Source organism: Monodon monoceros, unplaced genomic scaffold (genome assembly GCF_005190385.1).
Source record: "Monodon monoceros isolate NGI ecotype Baffin Bay Population unplaced genomic scaffold, NGI_Narwhal_1 Super_Scaffold_9, whole genome shotgun sequence".
Taxonomy (NCBI): domain Eukaryota; kingdom Metazoa; phylum Chordata; class Mammalia; order Artiodactyla; family Monodontidae; genus Monodon; species Monodon monoceros.
In genome coordinates this window covers 26,636,037-26,652,947 of record NW_021703786.1, presented here as the reverse complement: position 1 = coordinate 26,652,947, position 16,911 = coordinate 26,636,037, and the positions used below count along the sequence as shown (strand labels likewise).

Below are 16,911 nucleotides of genomic sequence, written 5' to 3'. Positions count from 1 at the left end.
TTTTTTTGCCGTACGCGGGCCTCTCACTGTTGCGGCCTCTCCCGTTGCGGGGCACAGGCTCCGGACGCGCAGGCTCAGCGGCCACGGCTCACGGGCCCAGCCGCTCCGCGGCATGTGGGATCCTCCCGGACCGGGGCACGAATCCGTGTACCCTGCATCGGCAGGCAGACTCTCAACCACTGCGCCACCAGGGAAGCCCCCTTGTGGGGGCTACTCTTCGTTGCGGTGTGCGGGCTTCTCATGGCGGTGGCTTCTCTTGTTGTGGAGCACGGGCTCCAGGTGCGCGGGCTTCAGTAGTTGTGATGCGCGGGCTCAGTATTTGTGACTCACAGGCTTAGTTGCTCCGCGGCATGTGGGATCTTCCCAGACCAGGGATTGAACCCATGTGCCCTGCATTGGCAGGCGGATTCTTAACCACTGCACCACCAGGGAAGTCCTTCAAAGTTATTATTATTTTTTAATTGAAGTATAGTTGATGTACAATATTATATAAGTTATAGGTGTACAATCTAGTGATTCACAGTTTTAAAGGTTATACTCCATTTATAGTTATTATAAAATATTGGCTATCTTCTCTGTATTGTACAATATATCCTTGTAGCTTATTTTATACATAATAGTTTGTACCTCTTGACGCCCTACTGTTATACTGCCCCTCCTCCCTTCCCTCTCCCCACTGGCAACCACTAGTTTCACAAACAGCCACTTTACACTGTTGTGGGCTTTTAGTCAGCCAGAAAGGTCAGTCTGTAAAGAAGAAGACTCTTAGGACAGTGGTCTAGGACTTCTCTGGTGTTCCAGTGGTTAAGATGCCATGTTTCCACTGCAGGGGGCATGGGTTCAATCCCTTGTCAGGGAAGTTCCACATGCCGCATGGTGTGGCCCCCCCGCAGAAAAAAAAATCTTCTAATACAGGAAAGTAGTCTAGGCTTAGTAGACTATGTAATTCAACATTGTTTTCTTCAAAACTCTGAACCTGGTCTCCAGGTCCTAAGAATGGGAAGTGTGCCCCCAGAGCTGAGAAGAAATGGTGATCTTCAGCCTTCACCCTGTCTTCTCTTGTCCTTTCCAGAAACAAGATGGACAGAACTCAGACTGGCCACGTGCTGGGAAACCCACCACTGAGAGGCGAGGCCATGGTATCTGACCGAGAGCTGTCCCCAGTGGTCTTCCTTCTCACCCGGCTACTCACTCACTTGGCTATGCTTTTGGGAGCCACCCAAAGTCCCCAGGTAGAGCATTGTACTGCCCAACCATGTGTTTAGTTTCTGCAGTAATTTTTTTCACAGTGAATCCTTTTGTCTAAAAAGTCCTAGCCAGTTCTTGGGAAGGCCCTGCCGGGTCCTGCTTGGTTTCATTGTGACTAACCCCTTTCCCGCTCCAGAGTTCTCTGATTTTGCCCCTTGAAACACAAGACTACTTCCTAGGTTTGAATGCTGTGAGGTTTGTGTGTTGTGCCCTTACTGACATCAGAGGCAGAAACTATTTAGGAAGTATGGGGAAGATCTGAGTGGCAGAGTGCTTGGGTGAGGGAAAAGAGATTAATGAATTGGTCCACTCTGTCCTTTCAGAGAGTATGAAGGTACTGCTTCTCTGATAACTAAGTATCCTTAGCTAGGATACTTGGTAGAAATAAGTAACTGTTTTCTTACTCCTCTTTGAAGGTCCAATCTGTGGTTCTAGGTGTTCTCATTCATTAGCATATTATTGGCAATAGTAACACACAAGGAATGCTTTACAATATAAAACAAATCTTATTAGCTTACATTTATTAGTGCATGTAGGTCCAGATGAAACATGTTGAAGCCTGGTATGAATTCTTTTTTTTTTTTCCATAGAAGGCATAAGGTTTATTCTAAAAGTAACTTGTTGAAAGTTTAAAAAAGGAAATAATTGTAAAAGGTAACCAGCAGGGTGATATTAATATGACCTCAAGCTAACTGTATATGATACCAATTTTTTACTTTGACAATTAGATGGATATCGAACATTAGAATTAAAACACTTAATATGAAAATACTTTATTTTTTATTTATTTATTATTAAATTTTTATTTATTTATTTATTTTTGGCTGTGTTGGGTCTTCGTTGCTGCACAAGGGCTTTCTCTAGTTGCGGCGAGCGGGGGCTGCTCTCCATTGTGGTGCGCGGGCTTCTCATTGCGGTGGCTTCTCTTGTTGCGGAGCACGGGCTCTAGGCACGTGGGCTTCAGTAGTTGTGGTGCGTGGGCTCACTAGTTGTGGCTCACGGGCTCTAGAGTGCAGGCTCGGTAGTTGTGGTGCACGGGCTTAGTTGCTCCGCGGCATTTGGGATCTTCCCAGACCAGGGCTCGAACCTGTGTCCCCTGCATTGGCAGGTAGATTCTTATCCACTCCACCACTGGGGAAGCCCTGAAAATATTTTAGAAAGTTTAATTAAAATCAAAATTGAAATAAAAAATTTAGCATTATTTAAACTCTTTTGGTCTGAATTTTTAATTGTCATTCCTATAATTTGTACTTTGACTTTTAAATTTTAATAAACATTTAAAATGTTTAATAAATTATTTAAAACAGTTGAAAAAATAAAAAGTTCTAGCCACTTCTTGTGGATTTCAAATATGTCATTGTTACCTAATGCAAAACATAATATAAAATTCACATATCCTAATTTTTCTCACTGTGGTCTATGGTGGTAAGGGGGAAGTACTTGTCAGATTATGTAAAATCAATTTTTAATGAACGGCTCTATGTCTCCGGTCCACACCTGGGAATGGAGAGGCTAAAATAACCATGACTTTACCTGTCTTTGCTGCAGCTCTGGGGAAGAAAGAGAGCAGGCTGCATTTCCTCTAAGTTCATTAACCACGATAGCAAAAAGTTCAGGCTTTGAAAATTCTTTACTTCACACTGAGGATATAGAAGCCACTTGTTTTCAGACCTGTGGTCATTTCTGCTTCTGAGCCTTCTCTCGCCACTGCTGTTTGAATCACACTGACATCCCTCCTAGAGACTCTCCTCTGGCTCGGGGCTGGTTCTTCACCCCTCCTGACCTCTCCTGAACTTGCCATCTCCTCCACAAACAAGATCTGGCTTGACATTTTGTCCCCTTGCCCCCACAGGCTTTGATGAACATCATTAAGCCTCCGGTGAGGGATCCAGAAGGGTTTCTGCTGCAGCATATCCAGAGAGGCCTGGAGCAGTTAATGAAGACGCTGGGGAGGAGTGCAGATGAGACCGCCAGCGTGGTGCATCTTGTCCTCAGCCGCCTCCTCAGAGAGCACGGCCACAGTGAGGAGCCGGGCATGGGGCCGAGGGGCGTGGGGCGTGGCCGGCAGAGGAAGCAGCGCACTCGTCCTGACCCCAGAGCGAGAGGAAGGGGAAGCAGGAAGACATGCACCTTCCAGAGAGTGGGGGAGGGGAGGGCCTTTCCATTGATCCCCTGCTGGGTGTGCTCAGAGTGTTAAATGCCGGTGTTTTGGGGAGGCTTACGTTTCAAAAGTCAGCCTCCGTTGTAGTTTACCCACTGTATAGGGAGCATATTGTCGTCATCCCAAACAGGTGATGTGTGTTAAAGAAACATCACCATCAGAGAGACTAATGTTTGATGAGCGCTTGGAGCTTGGTCTCTGTACATCTGTCCTGTTTTGCGGGGGCAGCATCTGCTTTTCCTAAAAGATACCGCCGTTGTGGGCTGACTTAATGTATGCACGTGTCCATGGTTTGTTACATGAAAAAGCAGGCTATCTATTATGTTCGCTAAGCTAATTTTTCTATTTTAAAATTTAAAGTCCACACAGAAAGAAAAGGTCTGTAAGACAAGTTAGTAAGAGGGTTATCTCTGAGTGGTGGAATTAAGAACAGTTTTGTTTTCTTTTTGCTTACCTGCAAAAATCTTTTAAAATTACCACTGTAATGACAATGTTATTTAAAATAATAACAATAGCAATAAAAAGTTCTGCTACTTTACAAGAAAATCCATTCCCACTTCAGGAGCTTTTTTGCCAGAAGCCAACATCAGTATATATTTTCCATTTAGCAAAACTTTATTTTATTTTAAGCCTCTCATTCTAGTGCAGTTACAAACTAGGTAAGCTCACCCAGTATCATACTGACAAAGTGATCAAATTCTAGAAGCACGCCAACAGTTTCCACAGCACTCTGCATCACGCGGGCATCCACAGGGTCCCGCCTCCATTCTCAAGCCCAGGTGGCGGCAGCAGCTGAGGCAGCTGGTGCTACCACTGGCCACCATTATTTTGCCCCTGGGCTTCTGATTTAAAGTACTGTCCTTTCAGTAATTTTGTTCAGAATGGTTTTAAGATGATAACTATGTGGGTTAGAGTTCTTAGAGTTCTAAGTTTCTTCATGAAGATCATGAGGTTGGTGGCAGCAGCAGGAACCATTTTTAAATGCTGAGATTAATTTAGGAAGATATACCCGCCCCCAACCCCAAAAGGAGCATTATTTCAATTTAACATTTATTTAGTGTTTATGCAGACTGCTTTTGTTTCTTGGTAACAGACACATTTTTCTTTGTAGGGTCTTTAAATTTTGACGCAGAATTGTCAACCAGAGAAAAGAGGAACAGCTGGGAAAAGCTTTTTGAGACTATTATTCTGCCGGAACTAAAGGTAAGTGATGCATAGCTACAGGGCTACTTTGGGAAAGTGTGGGAGCGTGTTTCCTGGGCCTCTACTGAGTGCTTGGTCTGTTGTCCGAGTGTCCCTTATTGAAGCCCTAGGCTAAGCCCCAGATTTAGGTTTCTCTATCCGGTCACCCCACCCTCCTGTTGCCCCCGCCCCATCCTATCCCCTCCCAAGGCTGGTCAGTGTGTCGGGTTGAGGAATTACTGGGAAAGTGCAGGCAGTAGTTTTCTCTCCGTTACTTTTTACAGCAGAATGTGAGAGCAAGAGGCAAAGAAATAAACCCTGTCAGATAAGAATGTTACTGAGAGTAACTAGGCCCATCAGGAAAAAGAAGTCATCAAGTAAAATAATGGTAATAAAATAAAGGTCTCTGAGGACTTCCCTGGCGGTCCAGTGGTTAAGACCTTGCCTTCCACTGCAGGGGGCACAGGTGTGATCCCTGGTCGGGGAACTAAGATCCCACATGCTGTGTGGCAAGATCAATAAATAAATGAATGAATTAATTAATTAATTAATTAAATATAGGTCTGTGAGACTTGTTCTGTTTGGGAAGATAAAAGCCTACAGATAAGGATCACATAAATTATAATAAAAGATGGCAAATATGAATATTTGATTACGGGCTAAAACGAGGAGGGTGGGTCTCTGAATCTGCCCACTGGTAAGGTCACTAGGTGTCCAGCCTGTCTGCAGTAGCATCTCATTTCCAGATCCCATGTCGCTTTCCTTACCTAGCATCTAGATAAAACCCTCCTGGCGGTGAACACTCGGATCAGCCAAGATGAGCGCATCAGCTCCAACCCTGTGGCCAAAATCGTGTACAGTGATCCGGTGGCCTTCCTGCCCCACCTGCCCCAGAATAGCGTGGTTCACTGCTCTAAGATGTGGAGCTGCAGGAAAAGGATCACCATTGAGAACCTCCAGCACATTGTGGAGCAGAAGAATGGCAAAGAAACAGTGCCCGTCCTTTGGAAGTTCCTACAGAAGGTGAGGCTGCCTCGCCGTGAATGCTGCCTACATGTCCCTTGGAGACGTGAAGGCCCCACTCTCATTTAGTCCGATTAGTCCTGAGGATGGGACAGCCATCAGACTACTTTGATTTTTGAATAGAATGTCTCTGGCAGAAGACTCAGGGATAGAGCAGAGATCTCTAGACACATCAATCTATATGAGTTGTTTGAAACATAAAGTCACAGGTGAAATATGTACACGAGTTGGAATTAGCAGGTATCTGTAAAGAACTTGAGGGCCAGGAGGGTCTCTCCCAATCACTCAGCAAGAAAGAATACAATGAAAATGTTTCCTTTGTCTTTTCATCTTCACCCCTGCCCCCAGTGCCTGGAGCAGTTAGTCACCAATGAGTGTCTGTTGAATAAAATAACTCGAGTTGAGAATGCACAGCCAAAATCAAACAAACAAGGAATCTTCCCTGTTCCTGAACCATTCGGAGTGAGGGTGGTGGTGGGATTGTGGGGAGGAGAGCAGTAAAGTGTGTGTCATATCTTTTAGAACCAGAATTACACACGGTTCCTAACTTTAATCCATGTGAACTTTTATTCTCTACAATAGATTTTCTAATCATTTCCCTCCATGGACCAATATATGCAGTCTAGGAAGAAGTAAGATGACTCAGGAACTTCTGTGGGTCAGTTAATGAAAATGAATTCCCAGTGGGAAGGCCATTGTGTTAATACTGTGATCTGTCACGGATATGCACAGGTCCATTAAACTGAAGAAGCTTAGGTCCTAGGTCTTCAGAACGACACCGGAATAGCGCCAAGCCTCATTGCCTAAAAGCTTGGTCTTCTTGGTCTCAGCAGCTCCTCTCCACACCTAGCCCATCTCATGGGCTCAAGAGGCTGCTTTCTTTCATCAGCTTCTGGCAAACACATTTGATGTGTCGGCCCTACGGGTTTGTTCCCCAACCTCTAGAGGGTAGAAGAACACTGGCCAACACGTTGTAAGCAGTCACTAGGTACTTGCTGAAAGAATGGTGTGGCCTGTTCCCCATTCTCAAGTATCATTATGTGTCATCATGTAAAATGGCACGTTGACCAGGTTAAACTACAAATACACATCCTGAGCCAGCCTTGAAGTCTGTTTCCCCAGTACATTAAAAAGTGTTCCTGGCGGTCTTCCCTTCTCTAGGAAGCAGAACTGAGACTGGTGAAATTCTTGCCTGAGATTCTGGCCCTGCAAAGGAATCTAGTGAAACGATTCCAGAATGTTTCAGAAGTTGAATACAGATCCATCAGAAGTTTCATTAGCAGTCACAATTCAGGTAGGTCTCTGCTCTCATAGGGGATCAGGACGATCCATGTTGTGGTTCAAAAGGATCAGTCCAACTCAGAGACTCCAGTTCAGGGCTAATGTGTGCTCTGTACCCTAAGCTTGTAGCATAAGGCAGTAGGTGCTGTGAATCCCTGGGACACATTAGAGGCTTTTGCCGTAACAGACAAACACCTCCCTCTCTGGTTCCTCAAACTCAGCTTTAGTTTAAACAGCATTTAGAACGTGTTGGTGATGGCATGAAGGTAGGGGTCAAAGAGCAAGTAAGTCTGTTGGTTTGACCTAGACGGAGTAGGTGTTATCTTGGAGTTCTAACAAGTGTTTTGTTTGACAGATGGGCTGAAGCAGTTATCCTGCGACAGAATCATTATCTTTCTGTCGACGTGGAACAAGCTGAGGCGATCGCTGGAGACCAATGGTAAAGTGTCAAATCCCCTTTAACACTAAACATTATAGGAGCACCTCTCTGAAGGCCCTTTCTCTCCAGCCTAACTCTTCTTGTTCCACGTCTGCACGGTGCCATGCTGTGTGCATCTAATGCTGGATCTGAGGACTCTTGGTGGGGTGTCTGAGATGAGTGCATAACATATCAGGAAGAGCAAACCCTCAGTCCTCTTGAGTCTATAAATACGGTATCAAAAAGGAGTTGAGAACATTTGAAACTTATCAGCACATAAAATAGAGATGGGAAGCAAAAGCACGCCTGGTTCCCAGCTCTTTTGTGTTCTGTCGAGGTGGCTTCTGCGTTGCTCCCACTCCCACCGTGGTGGGCTCCCAGTCCTGACGCTGTGAAAGAAACAGCAGGGAGGTGACTGCCCCTCTGTCATTTAAAGGTGAGATCAAGCTACCTAAAGACTACTGCAGCCGCAACCTTGATCTGGACACTGACTTTGAAGTCATCCTGCCGCGCCGCCAGGGCCGGGGCCTCTGCTCCACCGCCTTAGTCAGCTACTTGATTAACTTGCACAACGAAATTGTCTACGCAGTAGACAAGCTCTCCAAGGAAGACAACAGGTGAGCATGCAGGCCCGCAGCAGGGGACGCCCTTCCAGCCCAGGAAGTCGTTTCTGAGGCGGCACAAGCAGGGAAGCAGGGTCCCCAGGCCTGGGGACAGCGAGCCAGGCTTCAGGTCCTCCTCGAACAGATACCCTTCGGCCACCCTCACAAGTGTCACAGATTTGCATGTCCCTTCATCTGCACAGCCCATGGCAACATCAGACAGGAGCTGACTCCATATCACCAGGCCATGACTGGAGTGCTGAGCTCTATCTATCTGTCCCCCAGCTACTCCGTCGACGCCTCCGAGGTCGCCGACCTGCACGTCATCAGCTACGAAGTGGAGCGGGACTTGATTCCACTAATTCTCTCCAACTGCCAGTACCACGTGGAGCAGGGCGGGGAGACCTTGCAGGAGCTTGACCTGGAGAAGGTCCAGCGCCAGATCATCAGCCGCTTCCTGCAGGGCAAGCCCAGGCTAACGCTTAAGGCAAGGCTGACCTGCTGTATTATGTGGTTGGCGTGTCTGTTTTGCAAAAGTTGCCCTGAGTGTGGCTTTGATCACAGTGGTTTCAAAGTGAGGAGGGACCGACGGACCCTTCTTCCACACCCCCAGTGTCCACGACCACCCCTGCCACTGGGGCTGACGGCTCTCCGGAGCTGTCTATGCATCTGGATCCACACTTCATTACCCCAAGGGTGTCTGCAGGTCTCAATGGACTCATCGCCCGGATTTCTATGCCGTAATTAATGGCACCGCCAAAACCTCAATGTTTCCCCCCTTTTCCTTTAGTCTGCACACACAGTCTGTCACCTGGCGCCCCCGTTTCACCACCATAGCCATCAGGCACCCCCATTTCACCACCAGAGCCCGCTGCTCTAGTTCAAAGCATCTGTCCTTAAGTTCCACTGCTACGGTAGCTCCCAACTGGTCCCTGCCTTCAGGCTCTTTAGCCCACATTTCTTACTTCCAGATCTGCATCCCACCGCCCTGTTGGATAACCTTGATGCACATGTGGCACAAAAGGCCCTGTGGCCTTGCCCTGACCCTGTCTCTAGCCAGTTCCCCACATTGAACCCCATAACCTCACACACTGGATCACTCTCCCTCCCCTGAATGCACCCTGCACTTCCACATCTGTTCTTTACCTGGGCTGTACTTGCTCCTTCCAGGTCCAGTCAAGGGTATGGTACTTCAGTATATTTATGCTCCTTCCCTGCCCACAGTTAAACTGTGAACTGTTTGAGCTCAAGCCTGCTTTTAATTCACTCTGCTCTCCCTGTTAGCAGAGTGCCCCCTCATTCAGTCTGTTCTCAGTGTCCCATTGGGAGGTCCTCAGGACCTACTTCCCCCGGCGGCCTGCAGGCCACAGTATTCTACATGACAGTATCTGCTTGGCCACAAAGGCCAGGCTGGGTTCCTCATGTCACTGTTTCCATAGATTACGGGTTAAACACGGACATCACGTGGCAACGAGGAGCTGCCTGCTTTGCCTGGTGCACTGAATCGCATGGGACTACATTTGAGTTTCTGCTCAAGCATATATTGTCATTTGATGGAAACCTCCACAGTGGATTCCATTTCCAAAGACTCTTTTCTTTCTCACTTTAGGGAATACCCACTCTGGTGTACAGACGTGACTGGAACTATGAACATCTCTTCATGGACATCAAGAACAAAATGCCACAGGTGATGATGATCAATCTTATTTGCGTGTGCCCCTGCCTTATCAGAGTGTTTCCATCCATGTTAGGACTCTTCCACCCTCACTCCTGGCATTTGCCATGAGCACCAAAGAGTTTCAGGGCCTCCCTACATTCAGAGCCCAGTGCTCTTGCCAGACGGCAAGCAGGACAGCAGATCAACAGAAGTTTTCTTGTTGAGTATAAACAGATTGAAATCTTGTGCTTGTAGTTTTTTAGCAATGATGTCATGACTGTGTATGCTGATGCAAATGGTTCAGAGAATTTATTTATTCCTGCTTTTCTGGTTTATGTGTGTTATGTGTGTGGGGGGTGTGTGTGTGTGATGTATATGTGTGTGGTTTGTATGTATGTATATGTCCATATGCATATCTTCACCAAGTTGATTTGAGGATTCAGTGAGTTCATCTCTCTTTCTGTAACATACCTAAGTACTGCTGACACTTAACAAGCACCAAGTGTTAACTACTGCTGTTTTGGGGCTTTTTTTGGCTTTTTTTGGCTGCTTTGGGTCTTTGTTGCTGCGCGCAGGCTTACTGTAGTTGCGGTGAGCGGGGGCTACTCTTCATTGCGGTGCGTGGGCTTCTCATTGCGGTGGCTTCTCTTGTTGTGGAGCACGGGCTCTAAGCACGTAGGCTTCAGTAGTTGCGGTGCGCAGGCTCAGTAGTTGTGGCGCACGGACTTAGTTGCTCCACGGCATGCGGGATCTTCCCAGACCAGGGATTGAACCCGTGTCCCCTGCATTGGCAGGTGGATTCTTAACCACTGCGCCACCAGGGAAGTCTTACTGCTGTTTAAATTAGAGAGTCTGTCCCATTTTGTGGCCTTAGCAGTGAAGAAGGTAAGCACTCTTATCAAGTAGCAGTGCGCAGGAAGCCCCAACCATGAACTCTATCCTGCTTTTGACTTCCTAGAGCCCCCTCCCCAACGTGGCCATCAGTGCCATCAGAGGACAACTGCAGTCCTACAGCGATGCCTGTGAAGCTCTGTCTGCCATAGAAGTCACGTTGGGGTTTCTGAGCACAGCTGGGGGGGATCCAAACATGCACTTAAATGTGTATATCCAAGACATGCTGCGGATGGGTGATCAGGCCTCACAGGTTTCAAAGGTGGGTCTCATGTCAGCCTCTCTCCAAAGGAAATCAGCATTGTCCCCCTCCGTCATCTCCCCACTTCCCACTGGGATACCACCACCCAGGGAGTACTGATCTAAGCAGCCCCTGAAAAGGAGGGGAGGCAAGAACACCCCCTCCCCCAGCCAGCCCGCAGTGTAGTCAGAACACACTGATGGGAAAGGCGGAGATGTGCTTGGAACTTAAAGATCTAGACTCAGTGCCGCAAATGTGCGGAGGCGTGCCTGCAAACTGCACGCCGCTGGTGGACCCCGAGATGTTGCAGCGGGGAGAGGGCTTTCAGAGACGTTCTGGAGATGAGGCAGGGAATTAGTGGACGAAGCAGAGGTGCCTCTGTGGTGAGGGAGGTGGAATCAGTGCAGGGCCAAGTGAAAACAGCACCTCCTATTCAGGAGTTCTTTTCTCTTTCAGGCCTTAAACAGATGCCAGTTAAAACACACCATCTCCCTCTGGCAGTTCCTCTCTGCCCACAAGTCTGAACATCTGCTTCGACTGAGAAAAGTGAGTCTGGCCTCTTCCTGTCCACCTGGACGAAAGGAGCCTCACGCTCCCTTCCCAGGCTTCCGTGTGTCATGTGTTCTTATTTCATTCCAGGAGCCATTTGGGGAAATCAGTCCAAGGTACAAAGTTGATCTCAGCCCTGAAAATGCTAAGCTGCTCAACACCTTCCTGAATCAGATTGGCCTGGATGCCTTCCTCCTGGAACTTCACGAAATGATGGTCTTGAAGCTAAAGAACCCCAAGACCGCGGAGAATTTCAACCCTGAGTGGAGGTACAGGCTTGTAAGCCTGCTGAGCGAGGCACACATACAACATTCTGCCGCGTCTCCCGAGATCTTCCGCAGTCGTGAAAATCATTCTTACGTTACTGCAGAAATTGGTTTCCTGCTGATGTACCATTACCAATTGCAAAAAAGTCATATATTCTCATTATAACAAGTGGACTTCCTACGTCAGAGAGATGTGCATTTTAAATTTGATAGAAAAAGCTACGCCAATGTATAGTGTATAAGAATACCCAACATTGGATATTATTCGTCTTTTACATTTTTACCAATCTAATGGCCCAAAAATGGTATCTCATTTTTGCTTGTATTTTCCTACTTACTGGTGAGGCTGAAAATATTTATCAGCCATTTGTATATCTTCCTCCAAATTGCCTCTTGATATCTTATGATTATTTTTCTTTTGGGCTATTTGTCTTTTTCTTAATCTTTTATCTGTTTTGTTACAAATGCTCTGTCTTTAATTTTATGAAGCCAAATCTGGCAGAATTTTCCTACAGAAGTTTCCAAGGACTCTTCAGGAAAAATATACCTATAAGAGTCTTATCCCAAGGTTATAAAATATTCTCCCATGTTTTTTCCTGTGCTTTTATAGTTTTATATATTACATTTGTTTTGTTAACCGATTATTTTTATGTGTGGCCTGAGGTAGGGATTTAGCTTTACTGTTTTTCTAACTGGATAGATAGTGAAACTCCAGTTTTCCTCACCGACACACTTCGTAATTGCTATTTTCCTCCATTATGTATATGGCATATGCCTATTTACATTTGTATTCTTTGAATTTATTCAAGAAGTCTTTACTATCCTGGACTTTTAGTGTAGGGAAAGAAGATCCCTTTTCTAGAGAATTTACGATCTTTGTTAATACAAATGAACTGGAATATAAGCTTTTTTTGAATGGCGAGGCTTTTTTTGTAAAGCAGGTGTATTACTAGAGTGCTTGGAACCATCTGACGGGGCCCCTATCAAGGGGCGCTCCATCCCATAGGGTATGTGCACTGCAGTGTGGGGAGCAGCAGGGATGTACTAAAACCTTGAACCCAGGATTCTAGTGCCAGGTCGGTAACTCAGCAGTTGGTTGACTCTCGTTATTTCTGGCCTTCATGAGCACTTTGGTTCTCTGACGACCTGAAAAAGCAACCAGTGATGGTCTCCTTATGTCACATGACTGTTTAACGCTGTCTCTTGTTCCTTGGTTTTTCAGCCTGAGAGACACACTGGTGAGTTACATGGAGACTAAAGAGAGTGAAATTCTTCCCGAAATGGAATCTCAGTTCCCAGAAGAGATACTGCTTTCCAGTTGTGTCTCTGTGTGGAAAACGGCTGCTGAACTGAAACGGAATCGACAGACGAGATAGAATCATTTTCTATCTCTGCAAGAGACTTGGGCAGAGAAGGCTCTTGCCTCCTCACTGGTGGGATGGGTTCCTTTGTGGGCTATTGCCTTTGTGCGTGCTTAGAAGGAAAGCTATTGGCACAGCACTAAATTTGAGACCAAGATGTGCTGTCTGGCTGACAACTTTTTGAGATCCAAGCTGTTTCAGGAACATGTGTATATTCTGAAACTATCTTCTCATGTTCTGAATACCATTCATTAGGATGTGAAAATTGAAGATTATATGAAACTAGAATAAACCACCATCCTCTGCATTCCAGGAGAAACCAAAAAATAGTTTCTCAGCTTCACATATAGGAATCTGTGCCTCAGATGTCCTAGCTTCTTACCATGCACGTACCCAGCCCACCAGGCCCTTCTTCCTCAGACCACTGCATAGTGACAGGGAGGGAAAATGGGGTTATTAATTTGTCTTCTTTTCTAGTTTATTCTGCACTCACAAACGAGAATCTGGCTTTCTTCTTTCTTCCATTCCTTTAAATTCAGAAAATTGTACAAATATTTCTAGGTTTTCAAGAAGATATGAAAAAGTGCCAGACTCTTTTTTGTCTTCTCACAAATACAAGTCAGGGCATTCTGTGAGTGCCGTGAGGCCAAACTAGCCAGCCCTCACCCAAGCCCGCAAATGAGTCACTGCCAAATTTCCAGGGTCAGAGCCCACAAGCTTTCATTGTGAAGAGCACTGGGCCAAGAGTCAAGGACACTTTCGGTGTCTTAGTTTGATTTCCTTCCAGTTCTAGTATTCTAGTAAATTCTAAATGAAAGATTATCAGTGTAAATTTGGATCAAAGGCATGGTTCTGGCATTTCTTGGGGAAGTTTTTGCCTCTCTACCATTCTGCCAAATAAACATGAACTCTTAGTGTGGTCTTGATTTCCCCAAGTGTATGACTATCTGGTCCTTTCTTTGGGTCTCAGCCAAGGCATAATAACACTCAGAGAGAATATAAAACCAGTCACATTTCTGAAAAAGGAAATAAAGAATAGTCAACACACCCTGATCTTGTGCTGCTTTTCTCACTGTGTTGTGCCTTTTCTTCAAAATCTACTTGATGCTTCTGGCCTCTCTGGACTAATTCCTGTTCCTAGATAGCTCAGCACCTGTTAGCCCTGGGATGACAGCTGTTTACAAGTCAGAGGTAAATGTCTTTTCATACATATTCTGAATGAGATGATGACTCAATCAACTTGAAATTGGGCCCATGGAATGGGGAGAGCTACAAAAATAGAAAATGCTCGCCAAGGACACCATGGGCCCTTCAGCACCATTGGAGGGAGCCGTAGAAGAATCCGTGCTCCATTTCTATTACTTTGGTTTCTCTTCACCATGTTTGATAAAGGGGAGCACAGGAATCCAGATTTGATACAATATCCAATTGCATGTAGTAACCTCTGATTGTTGCATCATTCCACGCAGAGGCACTCTGCCACAATATCAGCTGGACTGTGCATTTAATGGATGTGAGAGTGGGAGAGTTGCTTGTTCATCCCTTCAGTTTCCACTTGGAACTCCTTTGATACCTCAGAGTTGGGATGGAGCTGGCCAGCCTGTGAAGACCTCCTTTGGTGGGTGGGGGGGAGAATTTTTTTTCCCACTTTTATGAAGGTTTTATTTTTTTGATGAAGATAATGTTGTTTTGTATGCTATGCTTTCAAAGTGTTAACTGCCATTATCTAGCATTATCTTGTTGTTTGTACAGAAATACACTGGCCTAGCACAGGCAGATGTAAATTTTGTTATACTTGTCATAGCTGTTTTAATAAACTTGAGTTTTGCTGCTAAAGAATCCTCTTTGGGGAAGAGGCTTTGGGGAATGGTTTCATGTGTTCGTGGAGATGTCCTTGCAGGGGTGTCCATAAAGTGGAAGGTTCTTTTTTTTTTTTAATTTATTTATTTTTGGCTGCGTTGGGTCTTCGTTGCTGTGCGTGGGCTTTCTCTAGTTGTGGCGAGCAGGGTCTAATCTTCGTTGCGGTGCATGGGCTTCTCATTGCAATGGCTTCTCGTTGCTGAGCCTGGGCTCTAGGCGCATGGGCTTCGGTAGGTGTGGCACGTGGGCTCAGTAGCTGTGGCTCACGGGCTCTAGAGTGCAGACTCAGTAGTTGTGGCGCACGGGCTTTGTTGCTCCGTGGCATGTGGGATCTTACCAGACCAGGGATCGAACCCGTGTCCCCTGCATTGGCAGGCGGATTCTTAACCACTGCACCACCAGGGAAGTCCCAAAGTGGAAGGTTCTGGACAGAAAACATACACTCTGGTTTAGAATGTGACAGGGTAAACTTTTCCTGTGGACAAAATGACAGCAGAGCTGAAGTGGAGTTTCACACTGCTCCCCCGTCGCCAGGCTCAGGGGCTAAAGCTTAATCCTAGAGGGCTGCCCTCCCACTCCCTGCCTAACAGGACTTTCCTGGAGGATAGCAGAGCTCCAGCCAATGATGAGTAACAGCTGATTCTGTCAGGGGGCTGGGCTGTGGGATGGGCAAACAGCTCCTCAGGAAAAGGAAATAGACACTGGAGGGAGAAACAGTAAATTTCCAGCAGCCCACTTTTGTTCCAGTGGCAAAACACTGCTTTAGGGGAAAACTGCATTTTCCTCTTCTCAAATGAAGAGGTTCCTCCAGGAGAGAACCCCATGGTCTGGAACCGCAGCAAGGAGAAGAGGCGCTGGTTCACGAAGGAGACGTGCCCCCCGCCCCGCGTCTTCTTCCCCACAGCGTCTGTGTCAAGTCCACCTACTCTCCCTTCCTCAGTAGCTCCTCACTGACCCTGACCTTCCCCTCTAGCCCTGCCTACTCATTCTCATTTCCACTCATATTCTGGATTGTTCCTGCTCCACAGTTCTGTCTGCTTTCAGCCCAGAAGGAAGCATTCACTAGGTTGGTGATGACTTAATCTGCAAATCTTCACAACTGATCACTGTCTCCTTCTTTCTAAGACCTTACTATGTGTGTAAATTATTTACCTTTCATCAGTGGCTGTAGGATTTCGTCACGTGTTAACTGAGACAAGTCATGAGCTATTTCAGTCACTCCTAGGTTCAGGCAATTCCAACCCGGAAACAAATTTCTAGTGATAAACAATCACTGTGAAGAAAGGGCTTTGCTCAGTAGGTAAAGCTACCCATGTCCAGCCCCGTGCAAGAGCACTGCTACATCTCTGACTTCATATGTTCGCAACAAGTGTAGGGTCGCTGTATCAGCTGGGTCTAGAGAGACACTAAATGAGAAGGTAGAAGAAGAAAGCCTGAGGCCTTGAGCTGAATAACAATCCATCCAACCATGATTAGCATTTTTATTGCTTCCTGCTCTTTCTAATCCCTCTCTTCACTAATTAATCCCCTGCTCAAACATTATGAATCTCATTTCCAACTGGAAAAACACCAAGAAAGTGCCTTCTCCCAAGAAAGCAAATGCTGTCAAGATTGAAACCTCATCAGACTGAAGTGTATTCTGGGGACAGCAGGACTGTGCTTCCTTCTGAGGAGCTGGGATTATTTTGGGAAGCCATCTGGGGCAAGAGCAGAGAGAAACTGGAGGGGAAAGGGCCCAGCTGGAGCACATGGAAGCCACCCCTGCGACTGCATATCCTATAAAGGCCTGCCTTCAACCCTGCTCCCCTTCCTTCACACGTAGACCCACTTGGAGTGTTACACATTCCCCAGCATTCCTTCCCCATCACCACGCCTGTACCCTGAAGCACATCAGAACCTCAACCCAGAGCACTGCTCCTTCCTCAGCACCCAGTAACTGCCTCCTGTGGAGATGGAGTGACTCCTGATTACTAAAGCGAAATGCCTCTGTGTCCTGACTGCTCTGTAACACAACAAGGCTGACACACAGTACAACCCAGATGGACCGCAGAGTAAATCTTGGCTCTCCCATTTGCCGCCAGTGGTCAAATGCCATATGAAGCTTTTCCTGAACCTCAGACTCCAATCCTGTATTTTCCTCTTGAGGTCTATATTCAGACTAGATTACTTAT

At 46.4% G+C, this 16,911-nt stretch overlaps 1 protein-coding gene across 8 annotated transcripts in view; it reads left to right on the top strand.

The window, feature by feature from the left end:
- Nucleotides 1–14,716, top strand: part of RNF213 (ring finger protein 213) — a 111,863-nt gene extending 97,147 nt beyond the window's left edge. For 7 of the 8 annotated variants that reach the window (XM_029212153.1, XM_029212154.1, XM_029212155.1 and 4 more), the window contains 13 exons: nucleotides 1,073–1,232; nucleotides 3,101–3,269; nucleotides 4,521–4,612; nucleotides 5,363–5,614; nucleotides 6,776–6,908; nucleotides 7,251–7,334; nucleotides 7,750–7,930; nucleotides 8,201–8,402; nucleotides 9,525–9,602; nucleotides 10,531–10,725; nucleotides 11,161–11,250; nucleotides 11,344–11,522; nucleotides 12,742–14,716. In XM_029212153.1, coding sequence (XP_029067986.1) covers nucleotides 1,073–1,232; nucleotides 3,101–3,269; nucleotides 4,521–4,612; nucleotides 5,363–5,614; nucleotides 6,776–6,908; nucleotides 7,251–7,334; nucleotides 7,750–7,930; nucleotides 8,201–8,402; nucleotides 9,525–9,602; nucleotides 10,531–10,725; nucleotides 11,161–11,250; nucleotides 11,344–11,522; nucleotides 12,742–12,895 — 1,969 coding nt within the window. In that variant the 3' untranslated portion in view covers nucleotides 12,896–14,716. Of the gene's footprint in view, nucleotides 1–1,072; nucleotides 1,233–3,100; nucleotides 3,270–4,520; nucleotides 4,613–5,362; nucleotides 5,615–6,775; nucleotides 6,909–7,250; nucleotides 7,335–7,749; nucleotides 7,931–8,200; nucleotides 8,403–9,524; nucleotides 9,603–10,530; nucleotides 10,726–11,160; nucleotides 11,251–11,343; nucleotides 11,523–12,741 lie in introns of those variants that run through there. The other variant, XM_029212160.1, reaches the window with a different exon arrangement.
- Nucleotides 14,717–16,911: the final 2,195 nt, after the last annotated feature.